Source organism: Protopterus annectens, chromosome 12.part0 (assembly GCF_019279795.1).
Source record: "Protopterus annectens isolate FY-2018-M chromosome 12.part0, PAN1.0, whole genome shotgun sequence".
Classification (NCBI taxonomy): Eukaryota; Metazoa; Chordata; order Ceratodontiformes; family Protopteridae; genus Protopterus; species Protopterus annectens.
In genome coordinates this window covers 233,612,929-233,636,194 of record NC_056746.1, presented here as the reverse complement: position 1 = coordinate 233,636,194, position 23,266 = coordinate 233,612,929, and the positions used below count along the sequence as shown (strand labels likewise).

The window sequence follows — 23,266 nt, the reverse complement described above, 5'->3', positions numbered from 1 at the left end:
TTTACACCCCATTCCCTACCTCAACAACCCAAAATTACAGCATATTTACTTAAACACACTTTTGTCCAGTCTATTTTCTCTTTTTACATTGTAATACCTATATTTCTTAAAACTAAAAAAGAAGAGTAAAAAGACCCTTGTTTACTTTAGCATCTTTATAATATACATCAATAACTGAAAATGCTTTACTATATAACATGCAGTTTATATCATGAAATGTTTTATACAGATACTGTTAAGAATAAACATTGTTTTACATTACAGTTACTTTTTCCTTTACTTTTGGTGTCCTTCCAAACATTAATGACATGAAGTGGGGTATATCCTATATCCTTTTCAGTCCCCCACAAGTTTAACAAAGTCAACAGAAGTCCAATCTTTCCACTTTTTCTTGCAAAACCATATTTCACAAATATGATTGATGTTTTATAATCTCACATTTATTCACTAACTTCAGTGTTGCTGGTATTCTCCCTGTTTATCTCCATCTCCCAATCCCTAGACTCTAGTTCAAATCCAAGGTACTCTCAATTCTTTTTGTCTATTTCTGTACTTTTTTTGTCTCTCAAGCATTTTCCTTTAGAACATTGGAAAGGTTCCACTAGCAAAGATGCTCCCTTTGAGCTTTATTATTAGAAGAATGAGAAGCAGAGTACTCCTCTGTTTGTTGTCTCACATGTTTGTTGGACAAACATTTATATTTCCTCCTTATGTTCTCCATCAAAAATTACTTTGATCCTCCAGGAAAAAAAATATTCCGAAGACAGCTGGATACAGTACCTTGAACCTCACACCTCACCTCTTGACATTCTCTGACTGCTCAGATAAATTTGCATCTCTTTTCTTCTGCCTGGTGTATAGTAGATAATCATTTTCCAGAAACACTTTACTGTCTCCCGTTTGTAATACTTTGACCTTCTGCCACAATTGCATCAAGATCAACTCTTTCTGGTAGTATGATTGCATCTTTACTAGCACAGGTCTTGGTTGCTTTCTCATGGCCAGGTTTTGAGCATACACATGATGTGCCCTTTCAATTAACAAATCCTGCTGTGGAATACCAGTCTAGTTGCTTATTTGTACTTTCATAAAATGAATGAAGTCTGTTCCTTCCAGTTTCTGGTTCAGCATAAAGTCTCATATTTTCCCTGCATGGTCTGTCCTCCAACTCTCCCATTTTTTGATAACATCTCTTCTTGAGCAATCTCATACTCAGCCTGCATTTTCCTCATTTCAGCCTCTGATTTTTGCACTTTTATTAGTTCATCTGAATAGCTGTTAAAAGCTTCTTCCATTTTCCAGCTTTTTGTTATTTGAGTTGATGTACTCCTTCAGTATTTCATTTATTTTAATCAGCTCTGAGCACATTTAATTTATTTTCCCTCTGAATTACTGGAAGCTATTATTTCGCACCAAAGTTGGAGCTTGAACTGATTTCTTTTGGACAGTTGCAAGATTCTTCCCAGTCAGTATTTTCTCTTCACCTTTTCTAGTAGATTTTCTTTCAGGATCTCTAAGTTTCTACTTTGCTGGCATCCAGGCACTGTACTTACTAGCCAATAACTAATTTTTACTAAAACTGACAGAATTACTGGCCCTTATCTCTTGGTTTCATTTTTCACAATGAGAGAGGTGAAATTAAGCTGTTGATCAGTGTGCAGCCATCTTGGAAGTCAGGCTCTGGCTCATTTTGAGCTTTAACTGGATTAAGTACTAACTGATAATGAATGGATAACAGAATATAGAAAAGTGTAGTGAAGCACTGATCTCATACTCAAGCTTCAGTGTCATTGAAAAATATTTTTAAGAATACAGAAGAAAAACACCACATTTTTTCTGTTTTTTTTTCATGGGGCACAAGTCCTGGACTACTTCAGTTAATTAGTTGCAAGTCTGCATTTCAAATGTTTTTTGACACTGTTTTTGCAAAGATGATTTGAATAATTGCATTTCTGAAACTATCCTACTACCATTCACCATAGGTGGCCTTCACACTGCCCCCATTATTTGACAGAGTGTATTGAAGTTGTAATGTACATAAAGCGTAAAAGGATTGAAAGATGTAGCCCGAGAACAAAGAAAATTGTGTCTTCATGAGCGAGTGGTGACCTGGGTTCAAAAAATTGCCTAGGGGTAGAAGAACTGGTTGGAAGAGGAACAGAGGATTGGATGAGTGAAGGGTAGCTGTTTTTCTTCAATGAGATTGTCATTGGTCAAGTCCACTACATGGTTTAATCCATTTCAAGTACAACGTGAGTTGGGAAGATTCTCAAAGATTGATTTTTGTGGTAGTATGCATGTCAAGTATATACAACAATGCATTAAATGTTCATGAAACTGATTAAGGTATACAGGGAAAGTTTTTGACCATACAATATTACAGCATCTCAACAGAATGTGACATTCAGCTTTCTAGTGGTTCTGTAAGGCAAATTCCTGCTGAAAAGTGAGCAGCCCCCCCCCCCCATTATATGAGGTGCAGGGCCATTTGGAGAATGAAAGAGCTTACCAATGACTCCTGTAATGTTAGAACATTGTTTGATAGTCATTATTATATATGTCTATATATATATATATATATATATATATATATATGTGTGTGTGTGTGTGTGTGTGTGTGTGTGTGTGTGTGTGTGTGTGCACATGCATGCACGTGTTTCTGTGTATGTATGGACTGCAAATCTCAGCAGTAGGCTGGATGTTTGTGGGTTCTACAAACAGAATGGTTTTATCATCACGGTGATTGACAGCTGAAATAGCTGACATGCTTTTTCAGATTTTCTTCTTATTCCACTGTGGAAAGTGCTAAAGTTGAAGCAGTTTTACATTGTGCAAGTACAATAACCCACCCCAGTTTCTCAGTGATTATCTCAGTCTGTCACCCATGAATATGTTTGCACTGTTGCTGCCATTTGTGAACATGTTAGTATGCCCACACAGTATAACACTCTCTGTTTTCCTCCTGTAAGACGGACAGCATATTATGTGGATTCCATTGAGTGACTGGATTTTTCAAGCTCCATCCTGAAACTTCAGTTATTAACTTTATCAGTAAAAGCACTGATAGTATATTTAAGGTTGTAAATGTTTCCTTAACTTTTCAGACATGGTTCATTTTTCTACACTGATACCTATACAAATGAACATAGTTATACTGTTTACTCCTTCATGTTTACCTATTTGCCTTGCTATCATGTGAAGGCTTTAAAATGTATATCAGAATATATGGTGTGGATGTGTATTTTTTTGCCAATTATTAATCTTTTTTTTTAATTTCTGATCAGTGATTCGAAACTGACACAACTGCTGGAGGATGTTATTGGTGGGAACTGCAAAACCAGGGTAATCTGTTGTTTACGGCCAAATCCAGAGCCACAGAACCTGACTGCCATTTTGAAGACCTGTTCATCTCTGTCACAGGTTAAAAACTTTCCTGTGTTATATGACTACAATACTGAGGTAAGTTTCTTTTTGGCAAATGACTTCTAGTTGTCTGTCTTAGTTTACTCACAAAACAGTGCTGGTTTGCTGTGTTCTCCTTGGGTCTAAATGGGGTCTTCTGCACCAACTGGGTATTTCTAAACAATATTTAAGACTTTTCCTTTTCTACTATAGCTGCCTACCTGACAGAAACACACACAATGACTTCCCCTTAGCTTACCATGCGCAGTGTGTGCTCATTGGGCTTGATTCCCATGAGGTGAACACCTAGTCCTGCTGTTCGGTGTCACTAGTGTGGTCAGGCAAAGCTGCCCCCTTTTGCTCAGAATGGGTGAACCAACAATGGCTGCTCACTCCCATTTGCCTTTGCCAGCTTCTTCGGACATCCAAGCTGCTTTTGCTTCTCAGGACCTGCATCTCTGGAATCTACTACTACAGTGCTGAAACTTTGCTGAAAATTAGAGAACTGCTAATTGTGGTGTGACTTGAACATCACTATAGAGCACAGTATGCTAATTTGTTACACTGTTATCTCACTATAGATCTAGCCCTCTTTATTCCATCTTCATTTCCTGATGTCCCTTTTATCTTCTAACTCCTTTTGACTTCAGCATCATCAGCTTCAGCATTAGTTTATCTATGTGCTTTCAACATCAGCTTTAGTTTATTTGTGTACTTAAGGATTAAGCACTTGAATAATAATAAAAAAAATAATTTAAAAAAGCATAACATAAAAAAATGAGACAGTAGTGAAACACATACCTCTCAACTGTCCAGATTTTCCACAGAATTTCCAGATTTTTGACTCATATTTTTGATCTGTTCCTCATAAAATTTGTGGTTTTCTAGCAAATCATTGAGGGTTGATTGCACTTAATAATGACAGACATTTGAATTTCAGACTTCATATCATTCAGACAATGCACACTAACACTGAACTTTTTATTCTAACAACTTTCTTTGTTTGTAAGATTAATATTTAAAATCTGTCCCTATTTCTGGGACTTTGTCCCCCCCAAATCTTTTTCGCTTTATCCAGATTTTATGTGCTAAGAAGTTGAGAGGTATGATGAAATGGACTATGACAAAATAAGAAGTGTTCAATAAAGCTGTCATAAAAAGCAGTATCAAATGGATATGTTTTAAGGGAGCTGTTAAAGCAGACCAGAATGCAACATTTCCTTAGTCACTGTAGTAGTAGATTCCAGAGATGCAGGTCCTGAGAAGCAAAAGATTGAACATAAAAAATTTCAAATGTGCCTTAGGAACTACTATCAGCCTCTAGTTGGTACAATGTAATGCCCATGGGTGGCAGTTTAGAACAATTCAGATAAGTAGGGTACAAGTCATGTATGGACAAAAAAATTTATACCAAGATTTTGAGATAGCTCTGTAGTGTAGAAAGATACAGCCTATAGTACATCGCAGACAACTCACATTTGAATAGCGGCTTGGATGTCCGAAGAAGCTGGTAAGGGCAGATGGGAGTGAGCAGTTATTGTTTACCAGGACAGACTCTGGTTCCCAGCAATCCTGATTTTGATAAATAAGAAATTACAACTGCTAAACTAAAAAAATGGGTGGATAATTCCTACATTATGACTAAACATTTTTTTTAAAGGATGTTAAGTGAACTGAAACAGAGAGTTTAGTCCACAGTCTGTCTTTAACAAGCTGGAACATGGTTTTGCAGATCTCTTGTGAATGTTAGGCTGAAGAACTAGGTTAGATGTGGCAGACTGAAAATTATGAGTAAGGATATAATGCTTCGGAATATTCGTGAGGTATGGGTATTTGGAGTGATAGAGTAATTTATAGGTGAACCTCCTTTATATCATGATAATGTGAAGCTTAAAATAAAGCCAGATGAAGTCATGTACAGCGACAACTCAGTGCTGTCTAGGAGAGTTATGTTTTGAGGAAGATTTGCACATTGCATAGTAAGACTGTTTCATCCTGGCTAGCACTGAGGAGTATCAGGAGGACAACTGCGGCCTTATTAGGCTACAAAGGAGGAATATTTCAGCTGTAATAAGACAAAAGGAAGGTCTGATAAGGGTTTTAGCCCTATGGGGTGTTCCCAGATTTTGACTGGAATGGATAATTTCCTTAAGCTGTCTGTCAGCAGTGAGACACTGCAGCTTTTAGAGTTTGTTACCTCAGTGACAGTGTTCTTCACAGCAATGAGAAGAAGTTCATATTATCTGTCAAGGATTCATTTGTTGTGAAGAGCACATCTTTTTTCTATATTCCAGAACAAACCAGAAGCAGAAAAGCATGGCTTGAACAAAATTATAGCTGTACTGGTGTGCACTAATCACAATATGTAGGAGTTGTCTGGTTCAGAAAGACGAACCACTTGTGTAATGCACTAGTCTGGCTTCACCACAGCAATCTGTGATGTCATGCTCAGAACCCTCAGGATTACCTATAAACACTAATTAAAGGGAAGAGGTGGAGATAGTTGTTTCCCACTCAACTCAGTGAGCCCTTCCTCCTGGACAAGTGCAAAACCAGCAAACTTCAGAAAGAGACTGTCCACAGTTAGTATTTTTTTTAGAAGGAAGTGTTACTTAATGGTATCAGACACATTAGAGAAATCAAGAATAAAGAACCAATACCCTCACCAAGATTTAGCTGAGAATATAAGCATTCTGTGCTATACATTATATCTGTTTTAGCCCCACTTCCTGGACGAGAGTCCATAAAAAGCCTAAATGATTCCATATATGGTGAAAGCTGTGTATGCATGCATTTTCCATTACTTTAGAAATGAGTGTAAGGTAGGTAATAGCACAGAAGTTTATAATGCTTCTCCGTCTCCTTTTTCCATACTCAGCATGCCACACACTCTTTAATAAATTAGTTAGTGAAGGTGGCAATGGTGTTTAATGTTCCCGGGGACCCCACATGCAGAACTCGTGCCTCTCTTGAGCTTTTGAAAAAATGTCTACATTAGGGGTGAGTGAGGCCAGTCTGAGTCCTAGAGTTGTGATATCTTGAGAAACAGGTATTTTAAGTTCATATTATGAATTAATTACAGTTAGTTTTGGTATACTATTGTCAAGGTAATTGCTAACCTTTCTGATGGAGAGAGAGATGAGGACATAGTTTAGGGTATATCGATTTATCAGACTTGAGTTATACTTAATACTTCTTGAGAAGCTCCGTGATACCTACATAGAATTGTCTGGGATTATCTGATAAACTTTTATATGTTAAGTCATAGCCTTTCTTCCAGTATTTGTGCAAAAGCATTACCTTGTTTTGCTTTACTGAATAACTCCAGTCAGGCAGCGTATTTTCCATTATAGTAATTTTGCCAGGGCTGATTTACGTAAGTCATTATTTTTTTATTTATCAAATGTGAACCAAGGCACATAAGACATCTCAGCAGAACCACCCTTGTGAAGAAATGAGTGGAACGTGCTATTAGAAACCTTTGCTTCAGAGTCTCCAGGGAGAAAGAGAGAGATGTAGTTGATAGGTTAACAGTTTATGTTAAAGGAGAACAGAGAACTGTATGAACATGGGAGTGGGCAAGGTTCCTGGTCTTTGTGGAGCTTTCTATAAATCCAGAGGGTGAAGCTTGAAAGACACTCATTGAAGGTCTCAGCCGTTACTTGGCCTCTGCTGTGATCAGATGTAGATGTCAGGATCAAGTCTAAACTACTGTCGATACCAGAGTCTTTATCATATCTGGTATCGGGGAAGATTAACTCTGCCATAACAGGCATTTGCAAGGCCAGTTGTGAGGTTTTACCAAAGGATATTTGCAGTCAATATTAAGATGACCTATCAAGCTTTAAGGTATTGAGGGATAAATCCCCTGAATAAGACCCAGACAATCCCAGGTTTGGTTTGAGGGTCAGGTGCTGATAAAACTAGTGAGGGAGATGGGAGGGAGGGGTTGTCACCAGCCACCCATCTCGAGGGAGGGTTGCAGCTAGGTTTACTTACATTGTTGACTCCTAGCACAGGCTAGATGTTAGTGCAAACATTGTACCATGAATTCTAGCTAGGATATTTAGTGACTTTGGAAGCACACACATCCATGGGCCAGAATTGAAAGTTTCAGTTTAGCAGCATGCAGCTGACTACGTACATGAAAGACTTAGGGCATAAAAAAGAAAAAAAAGCATTTGATTTGCATGAATTATGTGTCCCTTCATCAGTTGGACAATGCAAATCTAAATGTCAGCAGGCAGCAATAATGGAAAAAATCACTGAAACAAAAAATAAGATGACGTAATTATTTTCAGTTTAATTTTGGTGTTAGCTGACAAACAGTCTTCTACAATTTCTTTATGTAGGTATATGTATGTATGTATGAAAAGGTAAGATTGTTACACTGTTTATATAAAACACTTCTTTGTGGTGCATTACAGTTAAAAAATGAAAGAGTGAAGGCAGTTTCATCGTTATCGATTTAAGGCAATTCCATCTGTACCTGTTTGAGTTTGATCAAGACAGAACCACACTGAGTGGGCAAATGAAAACAAATGCAAGCGAGAAAGGATACCAGAAATAGTATGAACATGGCTAAAAACTGTTTGTGCACCTACTATGAAGGAAGACAGAATAGGTAGTGTTATTCCAATTATTTTTTTTAGTCATGGGAGCAAAAGGGAGCAGACAATCTACACTTTGGGGGACACTTCTCAATGTGGCAGTCAGTGATAAAATAAAAAAGTCAGGGAGATAATCAGGTAGTTAAACAATACCAACAGAGCACTATGGTTTCTCAATTGCATGTAGCCAGAGTATTACCTCAACAGGAGAAATGAGAAATGGAAAAGAACACTACTAGGGTACTGATGGAGTTTGCCCAGTCAAATACAAAGTTATAAATAGGAAGATATCAAACAGCAGACGTCTGTACTTAAACAATTGCCAGACAAGAATAGGCAAATAAAACAGAGAGCAAGGGCCAAAACCAACACAGAAGTCATAGACATCTGCCCACAAGCAGCTAGTCAGGGTGGGCAGCTTTAACCTAGGCAGTGGGAGACAAGAGTAGGTACCTGAGAAGACAAACAGGAGGAAAACTACTTTGGCAGTTGTAGGAGTCTGGCACATAGACATGAATCACACAATTCACAAAGTGCAATTTGGCCTCAAGAGCATGCAGGAACTATTACTGTTGCCCTGAGTATGGGCCTACAACATCCACACCAAAAAAGCAGTTTAACACTGAATACCCCACTCAACAGAGTCTTTATCCTAGCTCCTCAGACCCCTTTCTCAACATTATTTCTGTAATCCATTACCTTCCAGTGCTCACTTGCCCAAATTAATTCTACTTTGAATAAACACTTACATACATGCCCAGACATACATGCATGCACTTTTGCAGCTGTTTCATAACAAACATAATTACTGAACCCTTTCTGAATTTCTGGAATACATCATAGGCAGAGACTTAAGTGCAGAAACACAAACTCACATGTCTGTAGATCACAAGTTCCAGGGTAGCTCTCTTATGACTCTCAAATTTTAATCATATATGTGACTTATATGTTTTTTCATACAGAAACCACAGATTCAGTTAAGCAAAATTTCACATTTTCTTGATAATGAACTTCTTTTCTTTGGTTGGCTATATTCTAATTGCATGCACCTAAGTTTTCTGGCCTAGTAATATAACACATCTTGTAACAACATGTCAGAAAAATAGCAGATTTCTATGTTACATATCATCCATACATTTCACATCTTATGTATAGGTTCATAGGTTCATAGGTTTATACTAGGCTATCTGCCCTAAGGCATTTATAAGCCTAGCCCAAATTATTGTGGCTTACGCCACCCCTTATATGAAAAAATACTGTGCCCATTAGTTTGTTGTGCCTCTGTCCAGCAGTGACACAGAGTTGATTCCTGGGGTAAACCTACGATCTCCCATCCACAGGTCTAGATTTCTCTTGAACAGAGTCAGCGAGGTGCTCTGCCTCACATGGACCGGGATTTTATTCCACAGCATAGGGAGTCTCTGAGTGATAAATCTATCCCTCCAGCACGTCCTATTTATATCCGTGCTAAGGTTTAAGTCGCTTGCTCTAGTGGTTTTGGTGGATTTGGATTTTTGAGGTGGAGCATGTCCATTAATTCCGGGTTGGACATGGCCTTGTATGTCAGGCACATGTCACCTCTGAGCAGACGGTATGCGACTGAATAGAGCTGGAGTTTCTTCAATCTGGCAGCATATGACAGATTTTGGAGTCCCTTTATCCTTTTGGTGAGGAACTTTTGGGGTCTCTCCAATTGCTGCAGATGTCGGGTGAGATACATCCCGAATGGGGCATTGTACTCGATCATTGGTCTGATAAGTGAAGAGTACAGGGGAACAATGACCTCACTAGATCTGGATGTGAATCCCTTCATGATCAGGTGGGCAATGTAGAAGGTCTTTCTAACCACTTTAGCAATGTGAGTGTCAAAAGAAAGGCCACTGTCAACTTGGGTCCCCAGGTCCCTGATAACCTCTTCTGTGCTTAGTGGATTGCCACCTATATGGTAGCTTGGGGTTACCTTGTTTTTCCCGAAGGGTATGACTATACATTTTTTGGCGTTTAACTTCAGGCCATGGCTCTGGCACCAGCTATCTGTTTCCGTGAGTCCCTTCTGAAGGATATCCGTGTCCGATGCACTTTCCACTATGGCCCAGTTTGCAGTCGCCTGCAAACTTTGTCAGCCAAAGTCCTCCCATGTTGGCCTGTACTTCTGAGAAGTAGATGCCAAACAATAGGGGCCAAGGACCGAGCCCTGTGGGACACCACTTGTGACCGGCTTGGAGTCTGACACAGCGCCAGCAACTCTAACCCTGTGGGTTCTGTCCTTAAGCCAGTTTGCAACCCATCTTGTGACATATGGGTTTACATTTAAGCTGGTAAGTTTTTCTACAATACCCGAGTGGGGTATTGTGTCGAAAGCCTTTGCAAGGTCAAGGTAGGCTGTATGGACTGCCTTTCCCTCATCAATGGCCTTGGTGACTGTTTCAAGAAGTCAACCAAGTTCAAAAGGCATGATCTTCCCTTGACAAAGCCAAACTGGGTCGGGTCCAATGTCTGCAAGTCCCCTATATCTTTGTTTATGAGCTCCATTATGATCTTCTCCATAGCTTTGCAGACTAGACTTGTTAAGCTTATGGGGCGGTAATTACCAGGGTCCGTAGAGGCACCGCCTTTGTGGAGTGGGACCACAGTTGCCGTCACGCCACTCCTTGGGCACGTATCCTGTGGTAAGGCTGAGATTAAACAGCTGCCTTATGTGCGGGTTTAATTCCTCATTTAGCTCGTGTAGCACACAGCCGGGGACACCATCCGGTCCCATTGACGCTGTGTTTTTAGCTTTAGAGAGCAGCTTTCACCTGCGCATTTGAGATGTCCGGGAGGCTACACTCGGCTGGGATAGTTATCTCTCCTTTAGGGGAGAGGGGTGAAGTTTGCACTGAACCTGTCTGCCAGTATGTTGGCAATGTCTGTGGGTTCAGTGATTTTTGTATCATTTTGGACTAATTCTGAGCATATCTGGGAGTTTCCACCCAGGTTCCTAACATAGCTGAAAAAGGCCTTATGATTGTCCTTTGAATCCATGGCAATTTTTCTCTCAAAATTGGCCTTAGTTGATTTTATGAGTGCTCGTATTTTTTACTAATAATGATCAGGGGTGACTTCCCTTTTATGGATTTTGTTCTATCATGTAATAGCTTTCTCCTCTTATTGTAAAGTTTGTTAATGGCTGGGGTCCACCAGACTGGACGTTTGCCCTTTGTGGAAAGAGTCTTGGTTTTATTTGGGATTGCCTGATCCATGCAGTCCTGGAGGTGTTCATAGAAGGCATTTGTAAGGGCTTCCGCAGCTTGGGTTGTGGTTTCCTCTGGCTCAGGGGCCTTGAAGGATACCACACCAGTCTTGAGTAGTGTGAAGTTTGCTTTAGAGAAGTTCTTCACTATGGTCATTTTTGCTTGGGGTGGGGGCAGGATGTGGATTTCCAGTGAGATTAGTTTATGATCAGATCTCACCAATGAGGGATATACTTCCGGTGTGGAGCATTTTGTCCCCATGTTTGTGACAATGAGATCTAGTATATTTTCTCCTCTCGTGGGAACAGTGACTAGCTGTTCCATGGCATTTGAATTTATGAACTCCAGGAACCGTTGGGCTAGAAAGTTAGGGCTTGAGTAATGTTCCCAGTCTATATTCGGGTAGTTGAAGTCACCCAATATGATGGTGTTTGGAGATACATTTATACCCTCCAGTGTCTTCAGGAAGGCTGTGTGGGGTTCCTGAGTTTGAGAGGGTGGCCTGTAGCATGCTACAATTTGTAGAGCAGTTTTGCCTATGGTTAGTTGCACCTGGATGGTTTCGAGCTTAGTGCGTTGCCACCAACCTGGAGGTGTGAGTATCCTTTATGAATATGGATACACCCCTCCTTTTGTGGTGTGGTCCGGGTTTTGGGGCCGGAACGCATGATATGAGGTAAAACCTAATAGTGCCGGGTGCTCTCAGGAGCCTTGAACCAGGTTTCAGTTACAGCACAGACATCGATGTTCTCCATACTGAGAAGGGCCTCGAGTGCGTGCATTTTGAGATTTAGACTTCTGGCATTGAGCAGCATTACCCTCAGTTTCTTCCCATTTTGTTTTCTAGGGTGGTAGGTTTAGAATTTGAGCCTTGCCTAAAAAAGGCACTATGGGGTGGCAAGAGCCTTAGCCAATATCCGGAATCCCAGGGGTGACAGGTGCAAGCCGTCCCTTGCGAAGCAGCGTGGCTTGTCAAGCATGTCATCCCAGGCAGACAGACACTGGATCCCCTTTGAATGACACCAGACATTAAGCCAATTGTTAAAGCTGATCATCTTGTCTCTATATTGTGGCATCATTCTTGGTGAAGGAAGGATACTGCTCAGGGTTAGGGTCATACCTGCCTGGGCTACATAATCAGAGAGCTCCTCTATGTCTCTTTTCATGTAGTCCAGGGAGGTACGTCTCAGGTCGTTCACACCAGCATGGACAATGACTGTGTCATATTTGTACTTGCCATGGAGTGACCCGAAAGTGCTTGTGTTATGTGGCGGATTCTAGCCCGATAGGCAGTTTACTGTGACCCTCTCCTTGTTCAGCCTGGTGAGTGGGACGTCAGTGTGTCTGACTATGGAGTCACCTATGACAAGTATGTTTGGTGTTGTATTTGGCCTTAAGGGCTGTGACTGCTTTGCACACTGCTTTTGTGGTTTATGTGTTGCTTGTGGGGTGTCTTGAGGTAGCAGTTGTTTGGGTGTCTGCTTTGGAGGCCTCTGCTGTTTAGGTAAATTTTTACTCAGAGCCTCCGAGTATGTCTTTGTGTGTTTATGTGTTTGATTCAGTGGAGTGGTAGCATTATGTGAGGCTGGTTTTGTGGTGTGTGTAGTTGCCTTCTCCTCCTGTCTGGTCTTGCCAGTCCTGAGTTGAGAGAGCTCAGCCTCCAGTTTGGCTAAATAGCTGCATCTCTCAAGTATTTGTGTTATGTGGGAGGAGGAGAGGGTTGTCTGTGTACATGAGGCAGTTATAACATTGCCTCAAGATTCCCAGATTCACCAGCTGGACCGGAGAGGAGATTGACAACTGACCTTTGGACATGCTAGAATAATATTGGGAAATCCTTAATTGAAAACAAGGGCCAGTGGGGAGTGAGGGTGTAGTGCTTTTAATTTTTAGTGCTGACTTATATAATTGCTTTAGTGAGCAAGTGCCAGGTAACTTGAGTGCAATGTGTTACAAGTAACTAAATGCAAAAACGACAAACAGTAACTTTCTTTCAAGTGAAACAAGGAAATAAGTACAGTAAGCAATGCAGATATCACCAGTGATCCACAGAAGCGCTGAGAAGTTGCGTATTAGGTGGAATTAGCTTCCAGGGAAATAACAAGCAAACAAACAACAAGCATATAAACAAAGCTAGATTCAGTAGGCCTGGATCTAGTCTATGCTAGAGCAAACAAGGTGAACCAATTTCAGTAAGATACAGTTCAAATATTCAGGCACTATAAACCTTTAACCAGAAAATTCCCAGCTCAGAAGGGCAGAGTCCAGCCTCTTCTCCCACAAGAGTGCAGACCACGAACCTTCTTAATGTAAAATAACTGGCCTGAAGCCCAAGTGCCTAAACAAGAACTAATACACTTGGACACTGGGCTCTCAATCAGCAGTTCCCAACTTAGAAGGATGAAAGCTACCTGTCCTGCCACCACAGTGCTTGCCACAAACTTTCCTAATGTAAAACAACTGTTCTGAAGCCCAAGTGCTTAATCCAAAAGACTTGAATGATAGCTACACTTTAATCAAGTTACAACCAAGCAGTAATAAATACCATTGAATACTTTAGAGAATGTCTGGATTAGTGCTCAAGTTACACAAACAAAGCTAGATCCAGCAGGCCCGAATCCAGTCTATGCCACAGCAAACAAGGCGCACCAACTTCAGTAAGGAACAGTTCAGATATGCATGCACTATAAGCCTTTAACCAGAAATTCCCAGCTCAGAAGGGCAGAGTCCAGCCTCTCCTCCCACAAGAGTGCAGACCACGAACCCTCTTAATGTAAAATAACTGGCTTGAAAGCCCAAGTACTTAAACCAGAATTAATACACTTTTAGAATAACAGACTGCTGTATTTCCCTGCAGAATGCAATTGCAAACTTCATTTACAACTTCATATCATTTTATATACTGCACTGGAAAAGGTAACAAGTTTCCACATCCTTTCATACCACTAAAAAACACATACTGCAGATTTCAATTGTATACATTTTAATCTAGCTGCTGCAAGTTTTATAAAGTATAGGTGAAGCTCAGAAATCTATTGTATTCTGACTCAGAAAGCAGAGGTAGATTTAATCTCAAACTCCACAGTATATATATATATATATATATATATATATATATATATATATATATATATATATATATATATGGGTCTACTTCAGAAGACTGAAAGACCAAAACACTGAATCCCAAAAGACTGAACATTCAAAATACTTAACACATTTTTAATCTTTAAAACTATACTCCTGCCCCTGGCTGCTATGCATCCCTGGCTCCGGTGTTCGCACCTACCTACTCCTGTGTTCCTGTTTCTCCTGCTGTAATCTCCCGAACATTCCCTTTTGGAAGTCCAAACTAAGGAACCCTCAAACAAGGACATTATCTGTAAAACTGAAACCCATCCAGCTCCCTGCAAGGCATTGTCAGTGAAACCTGTGTTCCTGTTTCTCCTGCTGTAATCTCCCGAACGTTCCCTTTTGGAAGTCCAAACTAAGGAACCCTCAAACAAGGACATTATCTGTAAAACTGAAACCCATCCAGCTCCCTGCAAGGCATTGTCAGTGAAACCTGTGTTCCTGTTTCTCCTGCTGTAATCTCCCGAACGTTCCCTTTTGGAAGTCCAAACTAAGGAACCCTCAAACAAGGACATTATCTGTAAAACTGAAACCCATCCAGCTCCCTGCAAGGCATTGTCAGTGAAAGTATGTGTAGTGCTATATCTATTTCTGCCCGTTTGAAGGGTGTACATACTTTCTTGTAGGTCGCTGTACGCTTCCCTGCCAGGTCAGCGAGCAGCCAAAGCTCTCCCTCTTCTTGCCCACTGAATTATCCTACTCTCTCTATTTTACATATTTTTTGCCTCTTCCAGTCCTTTACAATAACCTTACTCCCCCTCTATATTTCTTTACCCCCACTCTTGCTGTACATACGCTCACTCCTCTTCTCACCTAACAGTATTTTTCCCCTATAGGACTCTCTGCTGTATTAATCTGACTGCCCACTAGGTGGCGATCTCCCACCATTAACCATAACTCTAACTTGTTGTCAGTCGTTTTACTTAACATAACTGTGCAAACTCACCTTCTGGCTCTCACTCCATTGATTGTTTTCCTCCCTTCCTTTTCTCTGTCCTTTGGCTCTCCTCTCTCTTCCCTATTCCTTTCCATTGTCAACCTGCTCTTTCTCCTTCTCCCCTCTTCTCCTTGTCTAGCATTCCTGTTCCAAACCCTATATCCTCACGGATATTTAATCCTCTCCTTACCAGACTCTACTCCCTCCTACCCTCTTTCCCCACTCTTCTGCCTGTCTCTACTCACACCGACTCACCTGCTGCAGTTCATTTCTATCTGCTCTGGTCTGCAATAGCTCTCATCTCTCCTCCCCCTCCCCTTTCAGCCCTCTCACTCCTCCCCCCTCTGCCTAACTTCCTCCCCCTCACTTTACTTAGCGTCCCCATCGAAGGAGGCGCCATCTTTAAAACTACACTCCTGCCCCTGGCTGCTACGCATCCCTGGCTCCGGTGTTCGCACCTACCTACTGTATGTACATCCTTTGTAAGTCTTAATTGCTTAAACTAAATTGTAAACTGCATTTTGTTTGTGCCAGCCTTTAATGGTCAGCTTGAATGGTGTACCACTTGTACATTTGCTCTCCGGTGTAAACGCTCACTTACTGTAGCACTTTGCATGTGGTCTCTGCTGATGTGCTGTTAGTAGCTTGTGTGTTTTTTCTGATGCTTAAACTGTGTTTGCTCAGGTTTATATTTACTGCTATATATTTTTAAACTCTATAATTAAATCTGTGCTAGACAGCTGTTATTTGGTAACTGTTGAAGATTTCCCTAAAGAAAAGGTAGTTTAAATGCTCAGGCTCCTATTGATTAGCAAGAGGCTCCTGCAACAGCTGTGCGGGGCTTGTGTTGCTCAAGTGAAAGTGTATTAGCTGTTTGCCTGTAACTGTGAAATCCATGCTAAAACTGCTACATCCCTATCTGAACTTGAATATTGTGCAGAAGCATTAGTATACCAGCACCCTGCACATAAGGTCAGCAACCCAGCCGTCTGGGGCTTGTGCTTCATATAGAAATTGGTAAATGTGCTGGTAACACTCCAAATTCTGTGCAGTCGTACTACTATCTCAGTGCTCTGCATGCAGAGTTAAAATAACAGCTGTTTGGGGCTTGTGCTACCTAAATTAATTTGGTGAAGTACTCGTCGCATTTAACTTTTGCGATTTCTGTGCAGTCGCACTACTATTCCCAGTGCTCTGCATGCAGAGTTAAATAGAAATCAATTCGGGAAAGTGCTCGTTGCACTTAAAATACCTCTTGGAATCCATATATTGAGCGGGGCTTGTTTTTGCTCAGTGCTCACTGAAATGGTGTCTATCTGAAATTCAACTCCTCAGTTCCCACTCTGAATCTGAATACTGTGCAATCACTCAATTTAACTCGGCGTTTTGAGCACGGATTATGCCTGGTTAACCAACAACTTATTTTCACTTTTTGTAGAACTCTTGTTTACATGATGCCACCTAGAGACATTTAATTCAGTTAAGAAATAACCAGTTTGAGACCTGCATTAAATCGAAATTACCGAAAATGTGCTTATTGCATTTTAAAATGCCACTCTATCCGTAACCAATTGTATTTATATGTACTTGGAGTAAGCAGAATATTGTCCCTGTTGCTAAAGCTCTAGCTGAAGTTTAATACTCCAATCCTGCCTGAAACATTAATGCGTTTCACTCATTCCAGGACTGTAACTTAGATATTAGACTCTGTTGCTTAGCTAATCTGTGTGCTGTGCCTACCACAAATCATAGTTTATTCTGTCTGTGCCTTGTTAATTTGTGTTATATTGGTACTTGAATATGTTTAACTTAAAACATTTCTTCTTACAGTTGCTTTAACCAATTTTCAACTGGAAACTTACTATGTATGCCTTAACTACCTGATTTTAAACTCCTGAATCTTGTACTGTATGCTCCATTACCCCTTTTTTTCTCTTTCCTTGCACATTTCAGCCTGTGTTCCTGTTTTTCCTGCTGTAATCTCCTGAACGTTCCCTTTTGGAAGTCCAAACTAAGGAACCCTCAAACAAGGACATTATCTGTAAAACTGAAACCCATCCAGCTCCCTGCAAGGCATTGTCAGTGAAAGTATGTGTAGTGCTATATCTATTTCTGCCCATTTGAAGGTAGTACATACTTTCTTGTAGGTCGCTGTATGCTTCCCTGCCAGGTCAGCGAGCAGCCAAAGCTCTCCCTCTTCTTGCCCACTGAATTATCCTACTCTCTCTATTTTACATATTTTTTGCCTCTTCCAGTCCTTTACAATAACCTTACTCCCCCTCTATATTTCTTTACCCTCACTCTTGCTGTACATACGCTCACTCCTCTTCTCACCTAACAGTATTTTTCCCCTATAGGACTCTCTGCTGTATTAATCTGACTGCCCACTAGGTGGCACTCTCCCACCATTAACCATAACTCTAACTTGTCAGTCGTTTTACTTAACATAACTGTGCAAACTCACCTTCTGGCTCTCACTCCATTGATTGTTTTCCTCCATTCCTTTTCTCTGTCCTTTGTCTCTTCCCGCTCCGTTTGCCCTATGGGCTCACTCCGCTCCCCTACCCTGCCCCCAATTCCCACCTGCCCCCAGAACCTCTACATTTATTTCTGACTAACCCCTCCCACCCAAACCAATTAACTAATCACTTACCTCTCCTTATCACCTCTCCCTTTCCTACTCCTCCCTATACCCCTTAACCCACCTTATCCTCCTTACTCAGTCTCTCTCTCTCTCTCTCTCCCTGTAAAGACTTACTTCCCCCTCTACTTCCTCTACCTCTTCTCCTCTATTAACCTGTAAACTTCCTCATACATCTCTCCCTTCTTTTTCTTCCCTCACATTATCCTACTATGTCTTCACATACCATTTATACTATCCTTGTCTCATGCTCCCTTCTTGTGCAACTAATTCCTCTTTATTCTGCTTCTTCTTACTCTTCCAAAACACCCTCATGCCTACCTCCTTCTCAAACCATCCCATGCACTCACCCAAAACCATTCCTAGCATCCCACTTCCATACAATAACACCCTCTCTTATTTCTCCTAGCCTACTACACCTATTCCTCCCCAAACTCCTCTCCACCACAACAAATACCCTCACTCTTCAATCTCTACTAGCCGCAAACAGCTTCCTTCTTAATAAACCCAAAAAGCTAAAAGTTACTCCCAATAATGACCTAGCCTTATCTGGAGACATCCATCCAAACCCTGGCCCTTGCCTCACAACAAACTCCTCCCCTTCCCCACTTTATCCATTTCACACATCCACTCTCCCCCCTCCCTCTTCTTCTACCTCCTGTCCTAACACCCTTAAGTTCTTCACCATAAATGCCCAAAGCCTTAATAACAAAATACACCAAATACAAGCTTGGATTTCCCACAACCAACCTGACATCCTAGCCATTTCAGAAACCTGGCTAAAACCCCATATTGCTGACTCCGAGATCCTACCACCTGGATTCCAAATCCATAGAAGTGACCATTTAAATAGAAAAGGTGGAGGCTCTGCTCTAATCTACTCCAACCTTCTCTCTCTCATTCCTCTACAAACTCCAATTCCAAAATTCAAAAATACTGAACTAACCGCTTGTCTCCTACAATTAAATAAACATAAAAATATCTGCATTATCTCACTATATATTTCCCCAGGTGACAACATCTCTACCCTTGAAAATATTCTTCACTGGGCCTCTACAAAAATAAATGTTGAAACCTACATTCTAGGCGATGTTAACATTGATTGGAATAAAATCAAGTCACCTTCTCCCTCCTTATTCATTAACCTCTACAATTTCTCCCAAGTAATACAGACAACCACTCGCCCTAACAAACACCACCCCCCAGGATCAATCATCGACTGGGTCCTAGTCACCCATCCAAATAAAATAACTCTCTCTGGTACTATCCCAGACACATTCAGTGACCATCTCCCTGCTTTTATACATCGCTCAACCAACATTACTAAACACCAACACCACTATATTCACACTCGCAATCTCAGCAACTTCAACCCCTCAAATTTCTAAAACACTTTTAAATATATAAACTGGCAAATCCTTTATACTCTTCCCCTTGACAATGCTGTAGAATATTTTAACTCTATCTTCCTAAAAACCCTCAACTCCCAAGCCCCACCAAGAAACAAATGAATCAAGACTAATTCTGCTCCTTGGCTATCCAAAGAAACTAAACAAATCATGCACTCCAGGGACAAATCCTGGAAGCTCTACCAAAAAAATAAGATGCCTTCTACCTTGCTTCAATACACCCAACTCCGCAACCAAGTAAAGAAACTAATCACCTCTGACAAAAAAAAATTACTACAATAAACTTCAGTCCAATAATAACAAGAACCCTAAACAATTCTGGAAATCTATTAATTCCCTACTCCACCCAGGATCTAGGAATAATCCTTGCCCTGACCCTAGCTTAACCGACTCAGAACTAAGCTCTCACTTCAACACATTCTTTACAGAATCCATTGCTAATCTAACCAAATCTTTTCCCAACAATAATCCATCCGACTCTCTCTCTTCTACTCCCAGCACCCCTAGTAACTGTACGCTTAATTTCCAACTCAAACCTGTACCAACTACTTTCATAAAAAGACTCCTATCAAAACTAAAGCCTTGCTCAAATGCCCCAGACAACTTACCCTCCTCCTTCCTCAAAACTGCTGCAGATGGTATTGCTCTCCCTATCAGCATCCTAATCAACCAATCTTTAAAAGAGTCTTATGTACCCAAACTTTGGCGATCTGCCTTCATTCTACCTCTACACAAAGGAGGCAAAAACTACAATATTTCTAATTTCCGCCCAATTGCCTTACTCTCACCATTATCAAAAATAAAGTAAAAAATAAGACCACAACTCTGGCTAAAGGTGTCTCTCACCAAAATGTGAAGAAAAAATATGTAGAACAAAAGTAGGAGACACCAACACGATATAGGTTCTTCAGTGTATCAAACTCCAAATACGAGACTCCATAGAAATATATAAAACTCTTTAATAGACAAAAGATAAGCGCTTTCGCGTAGTGCAGGGCTACGCTTCATCAGATAAATTCACAAAGATCAGTGCATGTTTAAATACAATCCTTTTTGGCGGGATCATTAACCAATAATTGAATAATTAGATTAAATTAGCAGAGTATACCTTAGCCATTACATCCATCAATTAAACAATGCTGTTAAAAATATCAGCCTAAATAGTTTTAAATACAAGACAAAAATAAAAGTAAAAATGTAAAGTGAATAAAGCTCATTTGTATATAAAAATAACAACATAAAACTTCTATTTACATAGCATCGCCACATATCTCATATACAGATAAACGGAGAAAATATGCTCCCTTTCCATAGCATGTTAATGTTACAAATAAAGCTGCAAGCTTGAAGGACATGGCTTACAAACCAAAGGGAGATACGTAAAAAGCAAATACAGTATACGGATATCAAAACAGACATACCGGCAACTGTATTAAACAATCACAAACATCAACCATACCCCAAACATCTTCTAACAGAGCGGTTTGAATGAAGATCAAAACTCAAGCTCAAGCCGAGAAAAATAAAGTGCTTTAAACAGAATGCAATTCAGTAAGAAAGCACTAGCCTTAAGCTAATCCTTAGTTAAAAGAGATACCATATATCATTACAAAGAAGCACACTCACCTTAATAAAAACAAAATACATTCCATGAATATGGAACCATAGAACCTTTAGACAGTCTAACATATGTCAAACGGCAGATGTAGATATTTCCATTATTAAAGAATACACAAAGCTCCAACCATACGGAGCAGTAAAACCAAAGAAAAATCAAACACATATAGAGACGGCTAATAGACTCGTCATATAAACAAACCCGTTGAAGAGCAACCATACCTGGTGACGAATCCTATAAGTTTCAGTGAAGTCCACTTAAGTCAACGAACTTGTTGCTACAAATTCCCAACCGAGCTGTTAGACAAAACGGGCATCTTTTAGAGAGTTACCCCAGCCAAAACATGGATAAAATCCAAAGCGAAAGCAACGTCCCAAGTAAGCACAATGTTTGGCGGACATATTGCTGCCTTCCAGTCACATGGTACTGTATGTAAACAAAACACAAAATAATAAAAATACCTTAATAACAAAAAGGAGAAGTACTCCTTGCTAGCTAATAGTACAACTATAAGCTGCAACAAGTCCCATATTATAAAGACCAGAGGTAATCGCAGAACAAAGCTGTCAAACACAACCTCAGAAGAAGTAAAAAGTAAAGATTTTTTGAAACTTCCTGTATAGATGTTAGATCTTGTAAAACGTATTAAAGACAAAGAAAGGGGAATATACATGTATATCAAATTCATGTGGATGATATAAACCCTCAAGCAATGTGAAATATACAAAGGTGTACATTAATACATACCTAGTTAAAAAACATAGGACTAAGCATGTACTGAGAAATCATTGTCATGGAAAGCTGTCCTTATTAGTTAAACATACAACAATATATTGGGCACCAGCAATAAAGCGAATATGTATATTAAACCATCAAGATAGATGGAATAAAAATGCCAAAGATTGAAAGATTTGGAGTTTGATACACTGAAGAACCTATATTGTGTTGGTGTCTCCTACTTTTGTTCTACACATTATCAAAAATACTTGAAAAATGTGTCCATCACTAACTTATGCCTTTTTTAACTCAGAATCTCCTCTTAACTCCCACCCAGCATGGCTTTCACCCTGGCCACAGCACCACTACCGCCTTACTATCCTTCTTAGACACAGTAAATCGAGCACGCGATTTTGGATTTCTAGTATCCACAGTACTGCTAGACCTTTCCAAAGCCTTTGATACCATCTCCCACAAACACCTTCTCTTTCATCTCTCCAACCTTCATCTCTCCCCTGATACCCTTTCCTGGTTCTCTAGCTACCTATCTGACAGATCTCAAGCTGTCAGATGGAAGAACTCTACCTCCTCTTTCTTGCCAACACCCACCGGTGTTCCCCAGGGGTTCATCCTCAGACCCATGCTTTTCAACATTTTCATTAATAACCTTCACTCAATCATCCCTGATACAACAGTTATCCAATATGCAGATGACTCCACCTTAGTCTTTGCCGCCTCCAACCTTCCTGAACTATTGACTAAAACTCAAACAGCTTTTTCCACTACCGAAAACTGGATGCACCAAAATCATCTCTCACTCAACTCTAACAAATCTAAAATTCTTCTGTTTCCTCCCTCCAGAAAATTCTCCTTCGACAAGAATGCTTTCAAAGTCCTTAACCAAAGCAACTCTGCCATAGAAGTGGTCCCTTCAGCAAAACTCCTCGGCATTACCATAGACGAACACCTTAAATTTGATATCCACATCCAACAAAACATCAAAAAAACCATCAAAAGCTAGTCATGCTCTATAGAAATAACCGCTTTCTCTCCAGCTCTGCAAGGCAAACTATTGCTAATACCTACCTCCTACCCTCTCTATTATATGGAGCCCCTCTACTAACTAACATATCTTCTTCCAACACCTCTAAACTTGAAATTTGCTATAATAAAATCTCCAAATTTGCAACTAAATCCAAAACCTCTACTCACCACTGCTTAACCCTACAATCTCTGAACTGGCTGGAACTCCCAAACCTCCTAGACTATTTCCAACTAACCACTGCCCACAAATTAATATTCTATCCAGATAAATGCCCAGCCTTAACAAACATCCTTCCCCCTTACATCCCAACCAGATCTCTGAGATCTGAACACCAAAATTTAATCTCTGTCCACAAACCCAAACGCCCTGCAGGCCAACACCTTCTCTCTTTCACTGTTGGCAAAAAATGGAACTCTCTCCCTCCTTCACTCAGGACTACTCCTAACTCTGAATCCTTCAAAACCCTACTTTTCTCTTACCTATCCACTAAACGTAAATGCTCCTGCTTTCACCCTACATAAC

General features: G+C 40.3%; 1 protein-coding gene across 1 annotated transcript in view; it reads left to right on the top strand.

The window, feature by feature from the left end:
- The window catches only part of CCDC78 (coiled-coil domain containing 78), a 739,645-nt gene that overhangs the window by 259,515 nt on the left and 456,864 nt on the right, over window positions 1-23,266 (top strand). The window contains exon 7 of the mRNA XM_044089297.1: window positions 3,285-3,459. Within this exon, the coding sequence (XP_043945232.1) occupies window positions 3,285-3,459 (175 nt within the window). The remainder of the gene's footprint in view (window positions 1-3,284; window positions 3,460-23,266) is intronic.